At 28.9% G+C, this 25,896-nt stretch overlaps 1 protein-coding gene across 1 annotated transcript; it reads left to right on the forward strand.

The window, feature by feature from the left end:
• Nucleotides 1–17,584: 17,584 nt before the first annotated feature.
• Nucleotides 17,585–19,548, forward strand: LOC118063451 (3-ketoacyl-CoA synthase 1). The gene has a single exon (XM_035077490.2). The coding sequence runs from the start codon at nt 17,769–17,771 to the stop codon at nt 19,350–19,352; it is 1,584 nt and encodes a 527-aa protein (XP_034933381.1). The 5' UTR covers nt 17,585–17,768; the 3' UTR covers nt 19,353–19,548.
• The last annotated feature ends 6,348 nt before the right edge of the window (nt 19,549–25,896 follow it).

Here is a 25,896-nt window from a genome sequence, read left to right on the forward strand (position 1 = left end):
ACTCTCTGTGCCTCTACTCTGCACGTATGCTTGAGTCTCTTATGAAGTGCACATAATTAACTCACGATTCTCTTGTGCAGGCCATAGCAGAACTTTTCCTACTGGGTCCATTCCTTTATTCTTGATATTTGTTTTACAAGTTTGAGAGTATATATGTGCAACGTGAAAGCTTTGAACGGTTGGCGTGGTGGTTCCAACTAATATGGAATTAGATTGTGTTTGTTATGTTGGGAGAGAATGCCCTCACTTGTAATCTAAGACACATTTATTTTTATATCTAGATACATTTTAAAAATATATTTGACTTAAAAAACATATCAAATTGCAGAACATCTAAAACAGAAGGCAGAAATATTGTATCCCTTCTCGTATTTTCTATTCATCATTATTGTGTAATAACTTTTTTGTCATTCTCAAGATAAAAGCAGTAATTTTGAGCTTTTGAACCAGCAGTAATTTTGATTTTTCATACGGTGCACTAGTCAATATGAATTATTCTGGGAGTACTTTTATCTATTTAATATATTTATGAACAATAAAAAAAATCAAAATAACCTTGGGATATATATATATATAACTAACACTATAAGATAGGGCTATTGTTGTTTTTTCTTCTTTTTTAGAATACAAAAATATTAAGTATATGACCTTAAGGACAAAAAATTTAAGCCATTGAAGTAGGGGTATTGACATATTTTTTTCCATGGTTTTGTTTTGTAATTATTAGTTTGGTTGAGAGTAGTAATGTAATTTACCATTTAATTTTTTATTTTTAAATGTAAAAGGTTGTTGGCATTTGTCTAGCACACGTTAGCACGTGCGAGATGTTGTGCACTTTGGGCGGTGCATGCAACATCTCCTGATGGTATAAAAAGAGCTTTTGTCGTCTCATTTGATTCTCTTCCGTGTTCTTTTCCTTTATTTTATGGCACATGACATCTAAAGGTAATCGGTTTGTCGCTGGTGACCCTTCCTTTACCCCCTTCATTTCTCTCTCCTACCCTATAAAATCAACATTGGTCCTTATTGTTGTTGATGTTTCAGATTCAGTCCTTTTAGTTTTGATTTTTTTTTTGTTAAAGTTTTATTTGTTTTTGATTTAATCATTTAATTCTAATTTGTAAATGTAATGTTTTTCAATTCGATCCTTCTACTTTTAATTCCATATATTTTTTTCCTTTACTCTTTTATCAAAGTTTTTATGGTTTTTAATTTTATTTCTCATCAGGTTTTTTTTATTTGGTCTTTAGTTTTATCCTTCAAATTGAGTTTATGTTTTTTTTTCAATAATAATAATAATAATAATAATAAATAGTAAATCATTCTAAATTATAATTTAGAATAATAAATTCAAAGAAATTCTAAATTACATTTTTAAATAAATTCTAAATGAATATAAATTTGAATTCTATTCAAGTAAAATGGAATAAAAATCAAATATATAAAAATATTATATAAATTAAATGTATTATATAAATCTAAATATATTAGATGTAGTCTATTAATTAAATATAATAGGATATAGTAGATAGGTCCTTAACTCAAGGCTACAACTTAGCAAAAGGTCCCAAGAATAAGTAAGATATATTTTTCAATTATGATATATGAAATAACGATTATCTTTACTTAACAAAAGACCACAAACTACGAAGTGAAGATTGTCCAAGACTCCACTTATTAAACATCAATAAAAAAATATTTCTTAAGGCTCCGTTTGTTTGCTGGAAAGTAGTTTCCTTTTGGAAAATGAATTCCAGGGAAAGTGAATTCCGGAAAAATAAATTTTGAAAAAGTATTTTTCGATGTTTGGTAGTGTAATGAAAAATGAGTTGGAAAACACTTTCCAGTGTTTGGTTATGTCATGGAAAATGATCTGAAAAAATAACTTATTAATATTTTATTTTTCTCAAATTTATTAAAATAATGAGGAGTAAATCTTACAAATTAAAAAGTTGAATGAGAATGAAATTGAAAAAAAAAATATAATTTCATAAATTATCTCAAATAAAATAAATAATAATCAAAATAATAGAGATCAAATCTAAAATATTAAAAAAAAATGAAAGATGAAGAAATTAAAATAATAATAATCAATATTTTTCTGAAAACAGACACAGCTAAAGGGAAAACACTTTTTTGAAAACCAAGTCAAATTTTTCTTTGACTAAAATTGACTGGAAAGTGTTTTCCGTTGACCGGAAAGTATTTTCTGTTGACTAGAAAGTGTTTTCCGTTAACCAACTTTCCTAATGACAAACAAACACAGGAAAGTTTGGAAAATGGTTTCCCGAAAACTACTTTCCGGAAAACAAACATGGCCTAAATATTTTAAAAGATTCTAATTTGCCTAAGGCCTCTCATTTACCTTAAGCTGGTTCTAGGTAGTAGTAGTAATGGTAATGATACTAATAGTAATGGTAATAATAATAATAATAATAATAATAATGAAGCTAATAAAAAAATAACTAAAAAGGAAGGGGTTTTCTTGTAGCCACATAGACAATTCACTATTCATTACAATAGTCGTCTATTACCTTCCCAAAAATAAAAGACATGCCTTAAAGCCAAGGATATTTATGTATTTTCACACAACTTATTAGTCATTGTAGATTTGGTTGGGGATATTTTTGTCTATTCAATATTTTTTATAACAGTGAAATAAAAAAATACCATCGGGAATAAAAGAATCAATATAATGAGAGCATAGGCATTTTGGTATTTTCATTTTTTTTCATATAAATAGTCAAATTACACATGCGTCCTTGAATCCAATAAATGTAAGTAATTGGGGTCATGGGTATTAGGATCTTTTAGCCTCAATTTTTTATGTTAATTGTAGGTTTGATTGAGAGTGATAATATAATTTAACATTTTTAAATTTAAAAAACTACTAGTGTGTTGGGGCTACTAAGCACTTTGGATGGCACGTGCAGAGGCTCTTAATGGTAAAAAATAGGCTTCCGTTGTATAATTTTATTCCTCGGTGTCTTCTCTTTTATCGAAGAATAAGCAATGCTGTTTTAGCCTTAATATGTTTATATTTAAAAACTATTGGCGCATTGGGGCAATCAAGCACTTTGTATGGCGCGTGTTGTATCTCCTGATGGTAAAAAATAGGCTTGCGTCGTATAATTTTATTCCTCGCTATCTCCTTTTCCATTATGGCTAGTGCATGTTGTCAAAAAAATAATCGATGTTGGTGTTATAACCCAATTCTGACCCATTTGTCTTTTAATCTAATTTTAAGGGGGTTAAGATTTGAAATTAAAAGATCAAGGGCTTGAATGCAAAATTTGAAAACTTCAAGGACCAAATTGAGAATGAGTCATCCTAGGCCAAAATGACACCGTGTCAAACATGCATTATTCTTCGTCTTCTTCTTCAAGTGTTGCAAATCCGCCTGAAAAGAAGGGAAAGAAATTGTGGAATACCGGCATCTCAATCCAACCAACACACAAATTGCAAATCTTATCTTCATGAATATTACTGCCCCGGGGAGATAAGGCTCGAACTTCAGGTATCCAAGTCCCAGCAAAAAAACCAACACCTCCTTCCCAGCCATGCTTATCAAGAAAAGAGCCGTACGCGGAGGGAGAACCAAGGACATTCCTTATAAATACAAAGCTCTCCAGAGGAAAGAGAAGAGCGGGGAAAGCCAGAAAAACCAAACACTCAAAAACAGGAGGAAAATCCAAAAAAACAAAAAATCCCAAAAATAGAGGGGGGGATCAATAATACAAAGGCAAAAAAAGCAAAGAGACATTAGAGGAAAGAAAAAACCAAAAAAAAAAAAACAAGAAACATAGAGAGGAGAGACTGAAAGAAGGGGGAAAAGAAGGACATTCTCCGACTAGTGCTAGGACCATTACCCTATCTTTGTTTTTGTCTTTGCCCGGGTAAGGTTTCTTCCTCCTGCCCACTTAATCTATTTCTAAAGTTTGCAAAACAATGCAAATGTTATTATAATTACCTTCGCACTGTGCAGAGCAAGTGTGACTTTGTTAACGCGTGCCTGCTGTCTAGGTGTGATAGTTATCCAAAAAACAAGATATTAGATATTTGTTTATTTTCTAATGAAGATTATTTTTAACTAGGTCATCGCGATGTCTGGGTGTAACAATTGTCTTATCCTTAATTTACGTTATTATACACTTATTATGACCGATTTTTATTTTATTTTTTACTCCATTTTAATACCTAAACATCATTTTTTATATAAAAAAATAGTTTGGTCATGGGTGAAGCGTGAACACCGAGACTAGTTGAATATAAAGCATTATTCAGAATAGAATAAGTTGTGATATATTTTCATAATTTATACATGGAAAGGATTGATCTTTGTCCGGTCAACAAAGTTCTTTTTTCCAACATCGTGGAACAAGCTTGCGTAATAGGAGGGTCAACATCATTATTTCTCTTTGTTTTATAATATATATTAGTTTATTAATCAACTCATTTATTTATTATTATTTTAATTTGATAGACTAAAATGCGATCAATTTTATTAAAATTAATATTTACACGTAGGGTTTTATATGCAATACTTTTAGTTTAGGGACTAAATTGTTCTTACCATAAAATCAGAGGATCCAAAAAATTCTAATAAGTACTAAACTGTTACAAAATAAAATTAGGGGGCTAAAATAAATTATTGAAAAAAAAATCAAGAATCAAAATGAAATCTTATAAAATCTTCGTGATGTCAGTCGAGTTCATTTTTACTATCCAAGCAAGTCTATTGCCATTTACTGGACACCATTTTTTATTTGTATAATGCAATATCGTGCATTCCAGACATCTGAAACTCTGCCGTCCCCATTGGCAGCTCATCCCCCTTTTCCCTGTTTCTTTCTGCATTAATTTCTCGAACTGAACATGTTTAAGTTTTTCAACTTGATGATGGTTCGTGTAATTGGAGGGACCCTCCACCAAGGGAAGAATTTAATTGCTATATGATACGGGAATCTCCCAAAAGATTAGAATTAGTGTAATTTACGGCAGTCCCTCATTGGATCTCTTTAAAGAGTGATTGCAACAACAATCTAACAACTGCTCTCTGACTCTCCCAATTGAACAATCCGTGTTATCCTTTTTTCTTCTTCTTCTTTTTTAAGTTCTTTCAAGTTTTTTCCTTTTTTCTAAAACTCTGGCTATAGCATTGATTAATCAAGCAATTTTAAAATAATAGTTAAGACAAAACACAATTTTAACCGCACATTGAGAAAGAAACTCCTTTTGATTTCAACACGTTATCGGCATGCACGTAGAGTGTAGCCTTGTATTAAGTCAAATTCAAGCATTCAACTACTTCCACCATAGGATCTCCTCCTGCTTTGAGAAAGAGATCGAAAATTCAAAGCATTTAGTCCATATGGTTGCAACTCAATATATATTTAGCCTATACCTTTCAGCTTTTAAGGTACCCTAGAACTCCCTTCTTTACGAATATAATTCCCATTTATTAGATTCAACTCCTAACAAATGGGTCTTTACTCCGGCAACCTCCCCGTCCCCACCTGCAGTTCATCCCTCTTTTCTCTGGTTCCTTCTGCATTAATTTCTTGAACGTAACAAATTGAGGTTCTCCAACCTTAAGATATGGTTCGCGTAATTGGAGGAGCCATCCATTCGAAAGGGAAGGATTTAATAGCATTGGTGTAATTTTTGGGAGTCTCTCATGGGATCTCTTTAAAGAGTGATGTCAACGCCCAATCTACCAACTGCTTTCTAAATCTCCCCATTGAACAATCCAATTAAATCTTCATAGTAATTTTAATTATATTTGTGGAGACTAATGCTAAGTTTACCCTGTTAAGATCTTGAAAAAATCCTTATGGAATCTCATGTATTAAATCTCATTTCCTCAATGAATCTCTTATATTCAGGGATTTTTATTTTGTTTATAACCAGTAACAATTTGAAGATAGCTGAGAGAAAGCTTTATTTCGTGGGAACATTCAGTTAAAAAATCTTCAATCCGTTGATTCATAAGTATCATTATAATATTAGGGCGAATAACCAGAAACCAGTCGAATAATAAATTATTAATAATGATCAAGCGACCTATCCCGAGCCTAACGATTATCCCCTCTCTCAATTGAATTGACAGATTTCTGTCTGCTCGCCCATAACAAGAAGGTACTCTAAATCTGTGATGTACATCATTAAAAAAAATAAAAATATAAGTCAATATAGTTAGCTCAATTAACCCAGGATCCAAAATATTAAGATAATTTTTATAAAGAAAAGGGAAAAAAATGAAGTTCAAAACTCAATAATCTAATGTTAAGAGATAAAATTAAAAATAAAAAATATTATAAAAAAAAGATCTAAAAAAGGTTCAAAATTAAATCAGGTTAATTTTCAAAATTATAAATTGGGTCATGAGACAAGAATTACCCTATAGAAGACAAACATTTAATTTTTGAAAGGGCTGACATGAAATCCAAGACTAAGAGAGAGAGAAAATAGAGGAAAAGTAAAAACTTAATAATTGCCCAACTACTACTCCATTGTGCATATTCGTCTAGGACGACATGATTCTTCCAACACCGTTGTGGAAGGCTATGTTTGACCATAAAGAGAGGTCGCAGATACCACTCAAAGCCCTTGGGTGCCTCCCATTAGTTGGCATGTGCGAAGTACGCGCCAACCATTCTTTTAATTATATTTATATTTGTTAAAAGATTAAATTGTTCTCATTCAAATTGATTATAACTAAAAAAACTATGATAAAAATAAAAAGAATCCCTTGGATGTTAGTTTTACTTTTTTCTTTTTTAAAAAATGTAGTCATTCCACTATGCAATCAAACATTAAAATGAGAAAAATACCCTAGAATCACTTTTTTTTTCCCTTTAAGTGTATTTAAGTCATTTCACTGTATATTTAAAATTTTAAAGGACTTATATGTCCCTAATCAATATGATAATTAAAAAATGAGCCTAAGAGACACATCAAAGCTCCATTGATAACATCACTGGTACCATAAATGTTTTTGAGAAAATGAATCCAACAACACTAATGAAGATAACAAATGGTAAACAGGGTGGGTCATACCACACCAAAACACTTAAGAAATTCAAGAGTTAAAACTAGGATGAAGAGAAGATGATTGCTTAAACACATTCACCATGATAATTAAAGGAGAATCAAGAGAGAGACGAGAAACTAGAGAGAGAAGTGGCAACAAAATAGGGGAAAAAAAGGAAGAGCAGAAAAATTTTGATTGGTTAGCATTTGAAGTTCACTTTATTGCATGGTAAGGGGTTCCAAACCTACCTCAATAAGCTTAGGTGAAACATAATAGAATTGATGCCAAATTTATGAATTTTATATTAGGGTTCGTAATAGAAATTTTAGGGAAATGCAAATTGATTGTTGTTTTGGCCAATTGGGTTAGATTAAATGTTGATTGTTGAAAAATATTATTAGAAATTGAAGAAAAACTTAGCATCAAAGAGACGATAAGGGGCGATAAAAAATTAGGAGAATTGGCAAAATTGAAATTTTCATGTATGTTTGCTTAGTTGTGTTTGATTAATATATAGGAATGCATTACTATATGGATGATATTTGGGAATAAGTTGTTCATTTTAATGAGTAGCAATTGAACAGTTATATTAGTGTGACTTAGAGGTCTTAAGGAAAATTCTTAAATTAAAGATAAAATTATGGTGTTTGTGTCCAATTGTTTAAAGTAAGGAAGGAATAAAAAAAAAGATGATTTTGGGTTGAGAATAAATGAATGACTTTGAATTGGTGTTTGATGTTTCTTAATATGTATTGATTGTGCTTGCCTGCTAATAAGACAATAACAAATTGAAAATCATGTCGATATAAGAGAAATTGTTGGAGTAAAACAGTGAGCAGGGGGGCAGACATAACTAGATTGCAAGTAGGTGTTTGACACCTTAATCTAAGTTAATTATTGAAAAATTTCTATATGGATAGTTGATTGTGATATTATGACTATTGGATGTGAAAATTAAAAAGAACTAAATTAAAGAATTTCTAGAGTTTTTGGCATCTGTAGTATTCCTGGAGTTATAGGCATCCGTGTGCAATTGCAAAAGTTATTGGCATCTGTGTGGGATTGATGGAGCTATTTGGCACTCATATAGGGTGACTAGATTTATTAGCAATCATGAAGTTTAGTTGGATGATTAGGCGACCGTGAGGTTAGCCAGAGTTCTGACAACCAAGAGAGTAGTCATGATAATATATAATTACCAGATTGATCGAAGTTAGATAAATATTCAAGAGAGTTAAATGAATTAATATACTTGATTAATACATTTATTTTTAATATCCATATATGTAGAATTATCTTTAAAATGTTATTAATTGATTTTAGGATCTTCACAATCCTGATAGGAGTAGTAAAACTAAAGTATTATCTTTGCTATCTTAAACAATGAATGTGTGTAATAATATAATGTTGTATGTATTTTGAGATTTACCTAGACTAAAGATGTAAAACTTGATGTTATGTGATAACATATTCTATTTTGAGATGCTTCCTAATATATATGTTTGACTTAGCTATTTAAGTATTAGTTAAGTTATGTCTTGTTAATTAATTGTTTAGATATGTTATTAAGAATTTAATAAGTAATGGAAGTATTTATCGATGATGAGAATGAATGAGAAATGTCTTGTTGTAGTGGGGTTATGATCTAGGACGATTGAATTGAATTTGTGTTTGATGCAAATGATAGAATTATGGATTGATCTTTTTTTTTTTTTTAAGGGAAAACACTATCAAAAATTTGGTAGGAATTAATATAAATATAAAAATATTTTAGAAATGACTACGACATATGAAATTTGAAAGATATGGATGTCTTATTAAGGATTATAAAAAAATCTAGTAATTTCCTAAACCATGAAAATTTGTACATTCATTGAGTGTGGAAAATTAGAGATATTACAATCTGGTATCAAAGCTAAGGAATTTATGATTGAGGAATGATGATTGTTTTAAGATGCTTCATACATGACATGAAGCTATAACGAACCTATCTCCTATTAGGAAAGAGGGTTTGGATATGGAAATGAGTGAGAATCAGGAAAGAGATCCTCTAACAAACACTGCATCATATATGCCTATGATGTCTATACCATCTGAGAGAGCAAAATTGTAGGACTGAAGGAAGAATCTCCCTCCTGAAGAGCCATAAATGTACGACTAGAAGTAGCAAGCAATGATGAATAGGTAGATATGCATGTATCTATTGTACACAGATTGTTCGAACAGTGATGAAAGGGGTGCCAAGGACAACCGATACATCTTTAAAAACAATGTAGTTACCCTGATATATTGGGTAAAAAATATGAGAGAGATGGGTTGTGAACCCTTTTGTATGAGAGGAAGTTGCCAAAATAGTTGGGTGTAGATTGAGAAAGGTAGAAAAGACTCTAACCAGATTTATGTACTAGAAGATCTTTGAGTAGACTATGCTACCAAGTTACTCTATGATAATGCATACATATTGTGGGAAATGATAGGGGAGAGAAGAATTATTGAAGTGTTGGAGATTATGGAGCAGAGTTTGCAAATAAATATTACTCTCATCAATATTAAAAGAACAAAGAACAAGAGTTTCTAACACTAAAACAAGGAGATATTACAATTTTAGAGTACAAGAGATAATTTTAGAATCTCTCTATGTTTATTTTTGTCTATCTGCCCATTGAAAAACACAAAATAAAGAGATTACGAGATGATTTTAAACAAGACTTAAAGATGGGATTGGTTGCTTTTACGAGATGATTTTAAACAAGACTTAAAGATGATTTTACAATTTAGAACTATAAGGGACCTTGTTGATGCTTCACAATCCTTAGAGATAGTTATGAATGAGGGGCGATAAAAAATTGTTGAACAAGAACTAATAGGGATTAAAAAAAAAAAAAGAACATGTGTTTCCTTTAATAAGATCCCTTTTCAAAAGAAAAGTAAAGGGGTCGGTTTAGATTGTTCAATAAAAAAGGAGGAAATTTAGGTCATGAGGCACATTAAAACAACCTCTGCAAGGTACTAAAAAAGGACAGAGACATCTCAATTTTAAGTTGTTTCTCTCACTTTGTTTCAACCCCAATTACTTTCTTTTGAAAACACCAACATTTGTTTCAAGTCCAATTGTTTTTTTTACAAGGCTTGCATTTTTAAAGCCTATTTCATTTATTTTTTTTAATACATTTATTTTTAAAAGAAAACACCCATTCGACTTTCTTGGACAAAGCCTATGTTTGCTTTGAGCAAATGAGCTATCACTCTGATTTTTAAACAAGCTTGGGTTTTCAGCTATGTTTAGACTTGGGTATTTATTGTAGGTTCATGAATGTCTTATATGGGTTTGAGTTTTGGCATTAGTCAATTGGTTGATTTATCTCATTTATTTGGTTTGATTTTTAACTTGATGGTAGGTTAATTATGGTTTGCATGTCTTTATAAAATGAAATGAATGATATGATATTTGGTTAAATTCCATGACATATTATATTATTATTCCTTTTAAATTATTAATATTAATATGTTTTACTAAATATGCATATTTCGAAATTCAAAGATAGTTTTCATGTATATTTTTGTTAGAATAAAAAAAAATCAATTAATTGATTTTACAATTAGTTTGTAAATATCCATTAAAATTTGGCCGAAATTTAAAAACACAAAAAAAAAAAAACACTAATTTGTTTATTTTTAATATTAAAATGATTTATAAACTTATACATGAGACATATTTGTAGTGTCAAGGGAAACAAAATATATATACTATGGTTTTATAATGTCTAGGTTTTACTCTTAAAACCATGATTTATTTTACTAAGATAAATTTGCTTTAACCAATAAATATATCAATGACTAGAAAAACACTACAAAGCCTTAGTAATAATCAGATACATAAACAATAGAGCTTATCATAGGTAAAGTGTATTAGGATAGTATTGTCTTTCTTATACATAACTAGTTCCCTTATCTAGACTCTTTAGACCAGTTAGGGTTTCTAGTGACCAAAATACTAAGTGAAAACCCCAAACCCTTAAATCATTAAAGAACAAGAATTTCTTGATATTTCCACACCCAAATTTGATCTAGAACAATGATCATTGTGATATCATACATGTACAACAAATCTTATATTATCATTTCATTCACCAATATCAATGACTAACTAGGTTACATGTAACTAAATTTCAAATTCATTAAATGATACAATGACTTCTTTTTATTTATTTATTTAAAAGGCATAAGCACGTCGTGCCACTCATGTCTGCCACGTGTTTAACCTCTCTTTTTTTCTTTGATGTTTTTTCAATTTCATAATTTAACGTTGAGATTTTTCATTGATTTTTTTTTTGTCATATAATTAAATAAAAAAATAGTTTAAAAAAATGTTCAACCAAACCAATTTTATGTATATACATTTCATCCTTCAACTTTGAGTTTTGGTTATTTTTGTTTTTTATTAATTTTTTTCCAATATCATTTTTCAGCATTTAGTTTTATTAAATTGGTATTCATGATATGTTTCGGCTTGGAATCTATAAGATCATCATAGTCTTGGATTTAATTTTATAAGTATATATTTTTATCGTACATATATAGGAGTTTATGAAAAATTTTGTTTGCCTCTCATGATTCAATAATTGTACTATTTAGTATTGATGCATTTAACACAAGTCTAAGCAATTTATTTTTTTTAGAAAAAAAAAACACCAAGAGGAAAGTAGAGGAAAATAATTAAAAAATAATACCCATTTTTGTTGATTTTAAATAAATCAACAAAAACCTCCATATACAAGCCTCGAAAGAGAAGATGGATTTTTACTTTTTGAACGTGGAACAAATGTTATAGCCTTGGAAGAGGAAAGAAACAATTTCTTATTAACGTGGGACAATGTTTGATGGTTGTATTTTGTTTTTTTGTTAACTTTCAAAGGTTATTTTTAGATTAATTTATTGTTCACTCATGATCAGATTTTGCTATAATATTAATGGTGGAAAATATTTTTCAATAAAATTTGAATCCAAAAAATAAATAGATTTTATTTTTAATTATATCTTAAATGTGTCCAATTCCTATGTCTAATAATTTTCAACTGGAAATTTCCGACTCTCCCTTGATGTGGCATTATTACATGATTTTCTATGTTTATTTTTATTACACCAAAATTTATAGTGATAGAATTTAATTCAAACATGATGTATATTATCTCAATCTAATTTGAAAGGATAGGTTTTTCTTTAAATAATTACCGTATCCAATATATAATAGATATGATATAAATATTACTAAACTTAACCGAAGCTTAATTTAAATTATATACACCCAGAACATTTATATTTTTTTTAGATATATATATATATATATCAATATTGATATAATATAAAAACATATATATATATATATATATAATTTTTTTGTTGAATAATAATAATAAAATAATAAATATATAAAACTTGATGAATAAAATATAAATATTTAAATATTTTACCTAACGAGTAATAAATATAATATAAATATAAAGGAACCTCTCCATAAATACGATTGTCATCCTATCAAAATCAGAGATTATCAACTCTCATGCTAAGCTTTTCACATGAATAGCTCTCTCTCTCTCTCTCTCTCTCCCCTCTATTTTTTCCAGCAGTGAGAATAAATAATTGTAAAATCCTCCTTTTCCATTCAAAGAAATTGGAAAGATCGAAAACAATGGGTTCAACATGACTTGGGGTTGGGACCGGTTTTTAATTTGTATGGACACTAACATGTGGCTAAGAAACAGCAGCCGAAAATTAGTGTCCGAATTATTACTATTTACTTCGTTAATCAAATGTTTTACTTTCATGGGAATGTACTGTTGTTACATGTGGCTAAGAAACAGCTGTCGACTGGGGATTTAACAGGTTAGCGGCCAAGTTGTTTGGCACCGCCTCATTTATTGTTCCCGGACGGGGCCAGTCACCTAGACCCACCGATCATTTATTTATACGGGTTTCGATCCCTTCACTGAATAGCTTTTTTTTTTTTTTTTTTTACCTTGAATTCCCTTTATAGCCCCCTTCTTTTTCTTTCTCATTTCTAATTTGGCCTCACTATTTCCGACTAGTATTGTTTTGCATGTATAAAACATTAGTGATTATAATGGATACTCATTTATCATGTTTTTACTGTATTTATATTATTCATCGAATATAAAATTTAAATATATAATTTATTCATGGATGTCAATATTCATGGACCAAGTACTATATACAATAAATGTTATACATGTGTATTGTATCAATTGGAGCTTGTATATATTATATTGGATTCACATACACACTAATGTTTAAATCTTGAAACAGGTTTTGGTTTGGATTTAATATCCATATTAATAAAAAAATTTATAAAACTCAAGTTTTCATTGTAGACAAAGACAAAAAAATATATATGGATTGAAACAATGTTTGGATTTTTTTTCCTTTCTATCACAAATAATTAAGCCTTGCATGAGGGTAGAATGATCTTTTTACTAATGATAAAAAAGTTATTTATGAATTGAGTCTTTGCATATTTTTTAACACAGTAAAATTATTTAATCGCCTTTGAAAATAAAAAATCCTAAGCATAGATCTAAAGGTTTTATTATCTTTTTCTTGTTCTTTTTTAAAAAAAAGTAAAATGACTCATTTAGCTTTAAAAAATATTTTTTCACATTAGTTTGTTTGTTTGTTTTTTTTAACAATTAAGTTGGTTGAGGAGTTGTTTGGTAATTGACTTAATATAGCTATTATTAAAAAAAAAAACATTGGTTGGTACATGCAAGACACGTACTAGAATGTGGGTTGTCTCTGTACCCTTTGGTTGGCGGGTGAGACACTCATGCAGTGGTTAAAAGATGGCTTTAATGGTAGTGTTTGAATCCTCTTATTTTTATCTTCATCCTAGTATGACGTGTGTTCCAAACAATACTCTAATTTAGCACATGCAACTCTTTTTTGTTTTCTACTCTTCATTTCTATGTTCACAATTTAAAAATAGCCTTTTAATTTGTTATTCCTTCACATTTGTTTTATTTTTTTATATATTTGTTTTATTTGAGATGATTTATGAAATTGATTGTTTTTTTAATTATACCCTTTTAATTTTTTTTATCTTTTAAATTTGATAATCATTATTTTAATTGATTTTTTTTTATTTAAGATGTTTTTTTATAAAATTTTTATTTTTAATTTCATTATTTTTAAGTTGTTTTTCCTACCAATTTGATCTTTATTCTTGTGATTGTTATTTGATTATTTTTTTTTATTATTTTTTCTTAGATTTAGTCTCTCGTCATTTGGTTTGAGTTAATTTTTGTATCAAATTTGGTTCTAAATCCTTTAATTGCTATTTATTATTCTTTTTCTAATTGAATTTTATTTTCAATTTCATCTCTTAAAATTTGATTTTAAATTATTTTTATTTCAAATTTGATCCTCAATTCTTTTAATTTCTATTTATTTTATTTTAGATCCCTTTTTATTGTATTGGTTTTCAATTTCACCCCTCAACATTTTATAATCCAGAATTTACCTAAATTATTTTTTAGGGTTTGCCTTCTATAATGTTAGTCCTGAGCTCATGACAAGGGTCACAAGTTTTATATATTAACAAAGGTTGACTTTGGTCTTTCTTAAAGTTTTTTTTTAATTTGATATTTTTTCAATTTCATCCTTCAATGTTTGGTTTTCGCACATTTTCTTCACTTTACTATTTACGGCGTTATCTCAATCATATGTTCATGGTTGTGAGCTTAACAATCTGGATTGACTAAAATCTTTTTTTCATTGTTTTTTTTTTAAATTAATTTTTTCAGTTTTACCCTTTGATATTGGATTATTTGATAAATAAACTTCATTCTTTTATTCAACTTTGTTTCAATGAGGTTACCTAGTATCATGATCGGGTCATAGATTTGATATGCTAATTAGGATGGACTCGGGTCGGTTATTTTTACTTTTTTTTTCATTGCCAATTTTTTTATCAATTATTGTCATTGGGTTTTTTTATGTTATCAAGATTATATGAGCTTATTGAACCCAATCAAGTAAATATGACTTGTATCATTTTTTTTTTAAAGTTTCGCGCCACCTTAGTATCTTTCTCTTACGATAGAAACATTTTGGGCTGGTCAACAATATAATGTGAGTCACCTATCTAGTCTTGGCTATTTTTCATTATATAAGGTAACTATTTAAAAAAAAAAAAAAAAACTCACCTGTTAAAATTAGTATCAACCATATTCAAGTTAAATTGTAATCTCTAATTCAAGAAATTAAGATGTTTTGCATTATAAGTTGATTTGTTGATGTTAACATTTTAAATATTTTTGTTAAATAGATTGATTGATATATTCATCCATTTATTTCTTTAATCTTTAATAATTATAATTAATTAAATTCTAATTGACAGATATTATTTACCACATATTAAAACTAAAATAATATGATTACATAATATTTTTATATTATTTAATCTAAATCAATAATTCAATACCAAATTAATGAATGATGATGATACTTATTTTTTTTCTTGTAAATGAAAATTGATATTTAAAACGTAACTAATCTTATTTGTTTTGAGTATGAAAGGTTTGAGTGTAATTAAATCTAATCTCAAATAAAAATTTGGATATTTAGTTGTTGTGAATTAATTTTAGTTAGAAATTAACTTATAATGAGGTGAGAACTATTTCTATCAAATAAAAAGTGGGAATATAAATTTGAAAACATAAGAAAGTAATGTTTGTTATGGGAAAAACCATCATGTAGAAAAGAATACAAGTCTACGAAGAGAGATTGCAGAAATTTAAAATGTGCTTGAAAAATAAAAAAAAATTATAAATAAAATGAAGAAATAAATAAAAACTCATTCGAAGGTGCAAAATAAATTAATAGTCTTATATTAATACTTAAATCTAATCATATACATATTTATTTACATCATACGAGAAGATTATATGATAAATTCTAATACAAACTGAATTATATTTTATTTTATTGTTAATAACCACATGAATCCTAACTAATTTACAATATTGATCTTAATTCCACTTTGAATAAAATTAAATTTTTTGGTCAATTAAATGAATTTTTATTATTATGATAGATCATTTTTTCTCGGCCAAATACTTTTTTTTTTTATGAATCATTTTTTTTTTGGCAATTGTGATTCTAGGTCAATCATCATTCTTGATCAATTTCATTGGTCATGGATGATTTTAGCCTTTCCTTTCATAAACTATGGTGAACAATAAATGTTCTTATTTGGTTAGCAAATGAATACTTGTTTTTTTTTATATAAAAAATAGCACTCAAATTATTTAATATGTATTTCTAGATGGAGTGAAAGAATATCTCCTTATCATAATTTGTCATAATTAGTACTGAAATTAATCAATTAAAATTTCAAACAAAGTGTTTTCTAGCTTTTCCTCGAACAACTTTCTTGATTGTTTGTACTTAAACAAACAACTAATTTTTTTTATATATTATTTAGAATCAACTATGAAAAAGAATGAAGTTATAAATCAATAATAGCCTAATTACTAGGCTTGAAATACATACATTACAATTCTAAAGTAATCTCACACCAGTGAACTCCAGGTTGATTTGTTAGTTTTCTTAGAATATGGAGAACGGAGAATGTATTGAAAGATCTTGAAACTATTTATGAAGGGAATTTAGATATGCTTGAAAAATAAATAAATAAAAATAAAAATAAGAAAAAAACCAAAAAAAAACCTCTAAGTAAAAACATAAATGAATTACATAAATTAAATATATGTGACTGACTATATTTTCTAGTAACTGATATGATTTATTTATATTGTTATAATGTTAGAGTTTCATATAAATACTTAATTATAATTCTATATAGACTTATTTATGTCATACAAGGTGATTATATGATAAATTATAATATAAATCGAATAATATTTTATTTATCTAACTAATTTAAAAATTAATAAATTTAATGTACTGTGAATTTCCACTCAGAATTGAACTAAACTTGATGATCGTTACGCGAACTCATATTGTCGTTGTCAATCACATTTCCTTGATCAATTTTTACTCTACTTCAGCCTTTCCTTCCTTTTAGGGCAATAAAGAACAATAACTATTCTTATTTTATTTTATTGACATATAAATATTTAATTTCGTTCACGTAAACATTAGCTTAACATTTCGATTAGCACTGTACTCGGATCCAATGGATTTGCCCACATAAGAACAAATGAGAGGCTCGGAGACCTTTAAAAGTTATTACTTGGAAGAAACCTCCCATTCCCATCTCACATGTGCAATTGACAATTAGTCAAATGTCCCCACCTCCGTCAACAAAACAGTAACCAACATCTCCTAATCCAGGTATGGATATCTTGGACCCAATTGGCGGTCCTCTATTTTTATTTACATTTTCACTGGTTTTCTATGTTCCCATCAATGGTGGTTGAGCTGTCCATCCTTTATTGGTAACCACTTCAAGAATATCATTTCAGCTTTCTTGTAGTTAATATACATAGCATCCCTCCCTAGCTAGTTCGTACCACCCAGCCATTCCTAGACGTGTAGCGCTTGCTTTCTTTCAATTTAGATTAGTTTTTAGTTGGAGGGTGATTTAGGTCAGCTTCTTATAGACTTTTGTTTATAAATAAACAATATCTCTCGTCCATTTTTCTTGAAAAACCTAACAAGCAAAACAGAGAAAGAGAGAAGCATTTGTACACACAGAATGGGTAGTATAGAGATGGATAAGGAGAGGCTCACGGCTGAGATGGCCTTTAAGGACTCCTCCTCCGCCGTTATCAAGATTCGTCAGCATTTGCCGGACTTTCTACAGTCCGTTAAGCTCAAATACGTGAGGTTAGGTTATGGCTATTCGTGTAACCCTGCTACCATTCTCATGTTTCTCGTAATTGTACCTTTATTTATAGCCACACTTGTTCAGTTCACTGGTCTAGAACTAGACCGGGTTTATGAATTTTGGAGGACTCAGTCCCTTCATGAATTCGACGTGGCCACAAGACTTGCCGGTTCGGCCATTTTGCTCTTTCTTCTTGCTGTCGTTTGGGCTAAACGGTCCAAGCCAGTCTATCTAGTCGACTTTGCATGTTACAAACCGGAAGACGAGCGTAAAATATCGGTGGATTCATTTTTAAAGATGACTGAAGATCTCGGGGTTTTTGAGGACGAGACTCTTCGGTTCCAGACACGTATATCAACCCGGTCTGGTCTTGGCGATGAAACATATCTTCCGAGAGGAATAACATCTAGACCACCGAATTTGTCCCTGGAAGAAGCCCGGGTCGAGGCTGAATCGGTCATGTTTGGTGCACTAGACGATCTTTTTAGCAAAACCGGAGTTAAACCAAGAGATATTGGTATCCTTATTGTGAATTGCAGCTTATTTAATCCCACACCCTCTCTGTCTTCCATGATAGTGAATCACTACAAGCTTAGAACGGATATCAAGAGTTACAATCTTGGCGGCATGGGTTGCAGCGCCGGGCTTATCTCTATTGACCTCGCAAAAGACCTCCTCAGAGCAAACCCCAATACATATGCAGTTGTGGTAAGCACTGAAAACATCACTCTTAATTGGTATTTCGGTAATGATAGGTCAATGTTATTATGCAACTGCATTTTCCGCATGGGTGGTGCTGCTGTTCTTCTCTCAAACAAAGCACGAGATCGTGTCCGGTCCAAGTATCAGCTGGTCCACACTGTTCGGACCCACAAAGGAGCAGATGATAAAAACTACCGATGTGTTTATCAGAGAGAGGATGATAAAGGAGATGTCGGGGTGTCCTTAGCTCGTGAATTAATGGCAGTAGCTGGTGATGCATTAAAAACGAATATCACCACACTGGGTCCTTTAGTTCTGCCTTTAAGCGAGCAGTTTATGTTTTTTGTCGCCCTTCTTAGAAGAAAGCTGTTGAAAGCCAGAATCAAGCCTTATATACCTGATTTCAAGCTTGCATTCGAACATTTTTGCATCCATGCTGGAGGTAGAGCTGTTTTGGACGAGTTACAAAAGAATCTGCAACTCAGTGACTGGCACATGGAGCCATCAAGAATGAGTTTGTACAGGTTTGGTAACACGTCAAGTAGTTCATTGTGGTATGAACTGGCTTACACTGAGGCAAAGGGTCGGGTTGTAGCCGGGGACCGGGTATGGCAGATTGCATTCGGGTCGGGTTTCAAGTGCAACAGTGCTGTTTGGAAAGCGCTGAGGGAGATTCCAGCGGGTGAGTCAAAGGGTAACCCGTGGAATGACTCGATTGACTGGTACCCGGTCAAGGTTCCCTCGGCCTGATTGCTTATGTGGCATTGTATTAGTGGATGTGACAGTCATTTGGATGTTGATGTGGCATTGGGAGTCTTAGATTTTACTCTCTTGTTTTTTAACCTTTTTTGTCTTCTTTGTATCAGAACAAAGCGACATCGCTGTCATTTGTCGTGTTATATGCAAATAATAGTAATATAATAAACGCCAAGATAATTTGATCGTAGTGTTCGAAAATTATTAGAAACTATAATTAGCCGGAACCTTTTCCAGTACATATAATGATTGTTCTACTTCGGCATGTTTTCATCTGGAATATAGATAATGTATGATTCTAGCTGCTCCCTCCTTAGATTTAAATTAGCTGTGGCAAAAAAAAAAAAAAAACAAAATTAAACTAATTTTTAGTCTTATGAAATTACTTAATTGGTTTCAATGAATTAAATAGTATAGAAGACTATACACACAAAATTTTGTGTATTAAAAATATACTAAAAATAGTACCAAAATTACAATAATAAATTTATAATAAGAAAAGGTGGAAACTATCTTAAAGTGCTCTTCAATTTTCTGATTAACGGTTAGATCTAAATCTTGTTTTGAAAAGATATTCACACAAGTCTGAAAACTTTAACCATTTGAAATCTTAACTTGATTTTATAAAAACAAAAATTATTTATATCAACCTTAAAGCTTTAATCGTGTGAGGTCTTTAACTTGATTTGATTTGATAAAAATAAATAGTATTCACATGAGCTTGAAAACTTTAACCGTATAAGGTCTTTAACTTGATTTGATTTGATGAAAATAAATAGTATTTACATGAGCTTAAAGCTTTAACTATGTGAGGTCTTTTAACTTGACTTGGTTTAATAAAAGAAAAGACTTTGACCTTTGTTTTCTTGATGATTTGATGAAGAAAAAGATTTATTTCCTTGATTTTAAAAAGAAAAGGACTTTGATTCTTTGCTTTCTTTATGGACTTGAATTTCTTTAATCAAACTTCTAAATATTTATGCCTGGTCTTTGGTCTTTGGTCTTTGCTCGTTGTCCTTATATTTGATTTGATGGCTTAGTTGTCTATTTATAAACATGTTAGACGTAATTTATCTCAAATATCTTTTATCTAAACAATATTTTAGAAAAATTGATATGAAAATTATTTAAAATACTCGTAATTAGAAGGGTATTAAAGTAAGGACAATAAAACGTATTTGGATTAGGTTTTTAATTTAGTCATCATTTTTTTGATTGTTGATTATTTTGGTTTGGGTCTTTTTTTATTGATTTTTTATTCAATTTCATCCCTCGTATTATGTTGATTGAGAGTTTGACTTAGTGATTTTTTTCTGGTTTGTCTTCTATGGGGTAATCTCGAACTCATGACTTGGGCCACGAGTTTGAAAGACTAGCTCTAGTTGACTTTGATATTTTTATGTTATTTTTTACTATTTTTTTTAAATTTTATCTTTTAATATTAAGGTTGGCTTAGGATTGAGCTTTCATTGTTTTTCACTTTCCTTCTAATATGATTATTCAATCTCGTGTCTCAAGTCACGTGCTTGATAGGTTGACTTAAGGTTTTTTTTCAATGCTTTTTTTTTCAAATTGAATTTCTTTTTCAATTTTGCCCTTCGATATTGGGTTGGTTTAAGAATTGAGTTTCGTAACTTAATTTATTTTATTTTTTATAAGGTTATCCTTTTTTCTCGACTAAGTTGCAAATTTGATAGGCTAACTCGAGTAGACTTGGGGTATTTTATTTTGTTATTTTCTGGATTTTTTTTTTAAAATCATCCTTCAATATTTGATTTGCTAAGAATTGAGCTTTAGATTTATTTATTTTTTTCTATAAGGTTTTCCAGTTCTCATTTATTTTTTACTTTGTTACCAAATAAGATCATAAAGACCTTTCAAGTATATTGGAAGAATATATTTCTACGATATTGGCAAACACTTCTTTTTTAAAAATTAATCATTATCAATTTTTTTTGTTTAGTTCGGTTTATTTACTGTCACTTGTTTTTTTAAAACATATTATTAAATTAACCGAATTTATTGAACTCAATCAAGTTATTGACTCAAGTCTTGGATTTTTCTTGATTTTTTAAAAATGTCCAGCATCATCCAAGCATCTTTTTTTTTTTTTTTTTTTACGTTAGAAAAAGTTTTGGCCCTACCCCTTCATCGGTTTTTTAGTTTTTTTTTATTAATTTTTTTTTTAATTTTATCGTTCAACATTTGAGTTGCTGATAATTGAACTTTAGATTTTTCTTTTTTATTTTGATTTCTATGGATTTATCATGTTCTCATTTAATTTTATTTATTTATTATTAAATAGAATAATGAAGATCTTTTAAGAATATCAAAAGGATATTTTTCCATTATATTAGCAAGCGTTCATTTTTTACTAGTTAATCATTGTCAAAAAGTTTTATTTGATTTGGTTTATTTATTGTCATTTTCTTTTTTTAATAATATTATTAAATTAACCAAATTTATTGAACTCAATTAAATGAATGACCCAATCCTTGAGTTTATTTTGCTTCTTTAAAAATGGTTGCATCATCTAACCATCGTTTTTTTAAGTTAGTAAATACTTGGCTTGACCCTCATGATCGTTTATTTATCTTGTTTTAAATTGATTTTTTTTTTCAATTATGTCCTTCAATATTTGATTTGCTATGAATTAAACTTTTAATTTTTTTTTTAATTTTTTTTGCTTTATATGAGATTATCATATTCTCATTTAATTTTTATTTTGATATCTAAAAAGAAAATGAAGACCTTTTAAGAATATTGAGAGAATAAACTTTCATAATTTGGCAAGTATTCGATTTCTATAGTTAATCATTGTCAAAAAAATTTGTTTCTTTTGGTTTATTTATTGTCGCTGCTTCTTTTAATCATATTATTAAATTAACCAAACTTATTAAACACAATTAAGTCAGTGGCTCGAAAATCATATTTTTCTTACTTTTTTAAAAAATGCTAGCATTGCTTAAGAATCGTTTTTTTTTTATTTTTATGTTAAGCGACATTTGGCTTGGCCTGCTTTGTTGGTTAATTTGCCCTTTTTTAAATTTAGTTTTTTTCAATTTTGTCCTTCAAAATTTGATTTGATAAGAATTGAACTTTAAATTTTATTTTATTTTTTTATTTTGCTTTCTATGGGTTATCTCGTTCTCATTTAATTTTAAATTTGTTATCAAATAATATCATGATGACCTTCAAGAATATTGGGAAAGAATCCTTTTATAGTATTTGCAAACATTAATATTTTTTTTGTTAATCATTGTCATTTTTCTTTATTTGGTTTGGTTTGTATATTGTTGTTGCCTCTTGTTAATCATATTATTAAATTAATTGAATTTATTGAACCTAATCGAGACAATATACCGAGTCTCAAACTTTTATTACTTCTTAAAAAATGCTAGCATTACTTGAACATCCTTTATTTATGTTAGAAAAAATTTGGCCTAGCCTACTTCATTGATTTTTTTGTCATTTTTTAAAGTTAATTTTCTTTTTTAATTTTATTCCTTAAACATTTGATTTGCTGAAGAATTGAGAATTTGAATTTTTTTTCTTTCTTTCATTGTACTTTCTATGAGGTTATCGCATTCTCATTTAATTGTTGCTTTGATATCAAATAAGTTTATGAAAAACTTTTAAGAATATTGGGATGATAACTTTTCATAATATTTGCAAGCATTTATTTTTTGCAATTAATCATTGTCATTTTTTTGTTTGTTTTAGTATATTTATTGTCTTTATCTTTTTAATTATATTATTAAATTAACCAAGCTTATTGAGCCCAGTTGAATAAATGACCCGAATATCATATTTTCTTACTTCTTTTAAAAATACTAGCGTTGCCTAAGCATTCCTTTTCACTTTAGGAAAAAATTTGTCCTGTTATGTAACACGGGCCACCAATTTAGTTTAATGAACTATATATGATGTATCGTACAATGCAAAGAAATAAGTTAAGGATTCTTGAAATCTAACCTAAAAATTAAGAACCTAAATTATAGATAAAGAAACTAGGGTTTTTCAAGCCCTAAACTGTAAAGAAAACTTTGAAACTAAATATACTTTGAATACTAAGTTTTTTAATCTCTTTTAAAAAAATAAACTAGAGAATCATATTTATACTAATTCCAAACCTAAATCTTAATAGAAAAGAATTTTTTATTGAAAGTTACATGCCTAAATAATCAACTAGCATTGAGATATCTAAACCCAATAAGAAAATAAAACAATTAAGAAAAATAAAGAAAACCTAGAAAACTTGTTGGACTTAATTTGGCATGAAAATAACCATATATGGTTATAGCTAACTAATGTTCTATAGAATTGGGCCAATAAAATATGCTGAAAAAAATTTTCAGCTTGATCGAATAGTAAAATTAAAAGTTATATTCTTTTTTATTTTGGAAAGCTTATTTGATGTGTCTGAACCTCTTCTTGAACTTAGACTTTGATAATTCATGAACTTATTCTCGAATTAACAATTAAAATTGAACTCTTATGTTGCATATGAATAGATACTTTGAATATATCATTGTAATTAACCTATTTATATACAAATATTTTTTTCACTAACACTTCAAACAAATCAATCATTTTAACCTCTTTCTTTTTTTTTTTTTTTTTTTTTTGCACCAGCCTTTCCTAATATTTCAAGAAAAGAAGATTTTTTTTCCTCTTTTGAAATCAACTTCATCCTTCAAAGTAATTTCAACAACTTATTCCAATTCTTTAATGGAAAGAACTTCTGATAGATCAACTAGTTTTATTAATATTGGAAGATCAACTCTCTTTTAATTTTTCATATGACAATCCTTTCAATGATGGTGATAATTTTTTCTCTTCCACTTATTTGGAAAAAGACAGCAACTAATTTAACATTAGCCACGTTAGTCATTAAAGCCAAAACATTAGGTGTATTTGCATAAAAAATGAAATATTTTTCCAATTCATCATCAAATAGAACATCGAAAACAAAAACATCATCAATCATCTTAACCTTGGTTACCTTTTTATCTTTTGTTTCTCCTTTTTGTTTAGCAAATGGGGTTAATTGACTTGCTATTTGAAAAAGTTAAGTAGAATGCAACTAATAATAATTTAATTCCTTATATACTCGAGTATAAAATTTCTTTCTTGGCATCTTATACAAACTCCAAAGTTAATAATTTTGTTGGCCATGATAGAAACACATGCTTGCAAACACAAACTCTATCTTCTAGAACATCATACCATTAATCTTCAACGCCATAATTAAGTTTATGTTTTGTATATCCTACCTTTTGATATTAAGGGATTTTCTTTAATTGAAATTATGTTTCCACCTCTTATAACCATCTAATAATATTTTTTTTTCTTTAAGAAAATCCTCATCAAAGAAAGGAATTTTATAAAAACTAAGAACACATCAACAAAAAGGTTGGTTACAAGTTAAGTCTCCAGTTCTTAACTTGTTTTAAACACCACCCTTTGTATACTCATGGTGCCTATATGGGTTTGTAGGAATAGATCAGGAGTTTGGTTTGCCCCGAGGTAAGTCTAGGTGGTTGACTTAACCGATCAAATTCTTATCATAGAATTTTTTGTGCTAACTCTTCTACCCTCATAATGCTCCATATGACCTTCAGTCCTTCATCACTAGATGAGAAGATGTTGTTAATGTTTTCATCCATCAAACATGATGGGTTTTTTGAAACACATATACACAGTGGAAAAGGTAAAAAAAAAAAAAAAAAAGAGTCCTAAGATCTTTTTAGACAAATCTAGAGTTATTTAGGGTTTATATTAATATTACCTGAAGACTAAAAAAATTTTTTTTTGGCTTTCAATAATTGCTTCATGGCTGACTTGTTGTAACTATAAGTCATCCAAGTGTTCGGTCTCAAATAGTAAATCCCCATGAATGAATAGTGAGAAATCTCCTAAAGCCTTTTAAGAGAGAGAGAGAGAGAGAGAGAGATTATTATGTTTTTGAGTGTTGGTTCTTTTCTTTTATGTTTTATTCAAATGTTCCATATTGTACTACTAATTGTGTATTGTCCATAAAATAAGAGGCATAACATTCAATTTATAGCAAAATCTGAAAACCCTATAAATAACAAAAATATACCCTCTAAATAATATCATATATGTTGTTTAAAGATGATTTTAGAAATTTATTCAATCCAATCCCTACTTGGTTTTTCTAGGTCTAAAACTCTATATAAATTACATTTTAATCCTCAATTTCTAAAACTTATTTACAATCAAGTTACACTTAATTAATCATTCTATTTTAATTTCAGACTAATAGTTTTTACATGTGTAACCCATTAGGTTTTCTAATAAGTTTGTCCAAATATAAATCACAATCCTAAGTAATAGGATTAAATAAATTAATTTATTTTCAATTCAACAATTGATTGATTTATATTTGAAGATCAAGTACAATAACTAGAAACCTATCAAGATCCTATAATTATTAGAAAAGTCATAGGTGATTTGACTTAACCTTTCAGTAACTAATTTCTCAATGTAATTATTATTTATTTTTCAACAATAT

The sequence above is a fragment of the Populus alba genome, chromosome 2, assembly GCF_005239225.2.
Source record: "Populus alba chromosome 2, ASM523922v2, whole genome shotgun sequence".
In the NCBI taxonomy this organism is placed as follows: Eukaryota; Viridiplantae; Streptophyta; class Magnoliopsida; order Malpighiales; family Salicaceae; genus Populus; species Populus alba.

Bases quoted from the DNA above. Each gene is read 5' to 3' on its own strand.
- LOC118063451 (XM_035077490.2), top strand. From the start codon at position 17,769: ATGGGTAGTATAGAGATGGATAAGGAGAGGCTCACGGCTGAGATGGCC.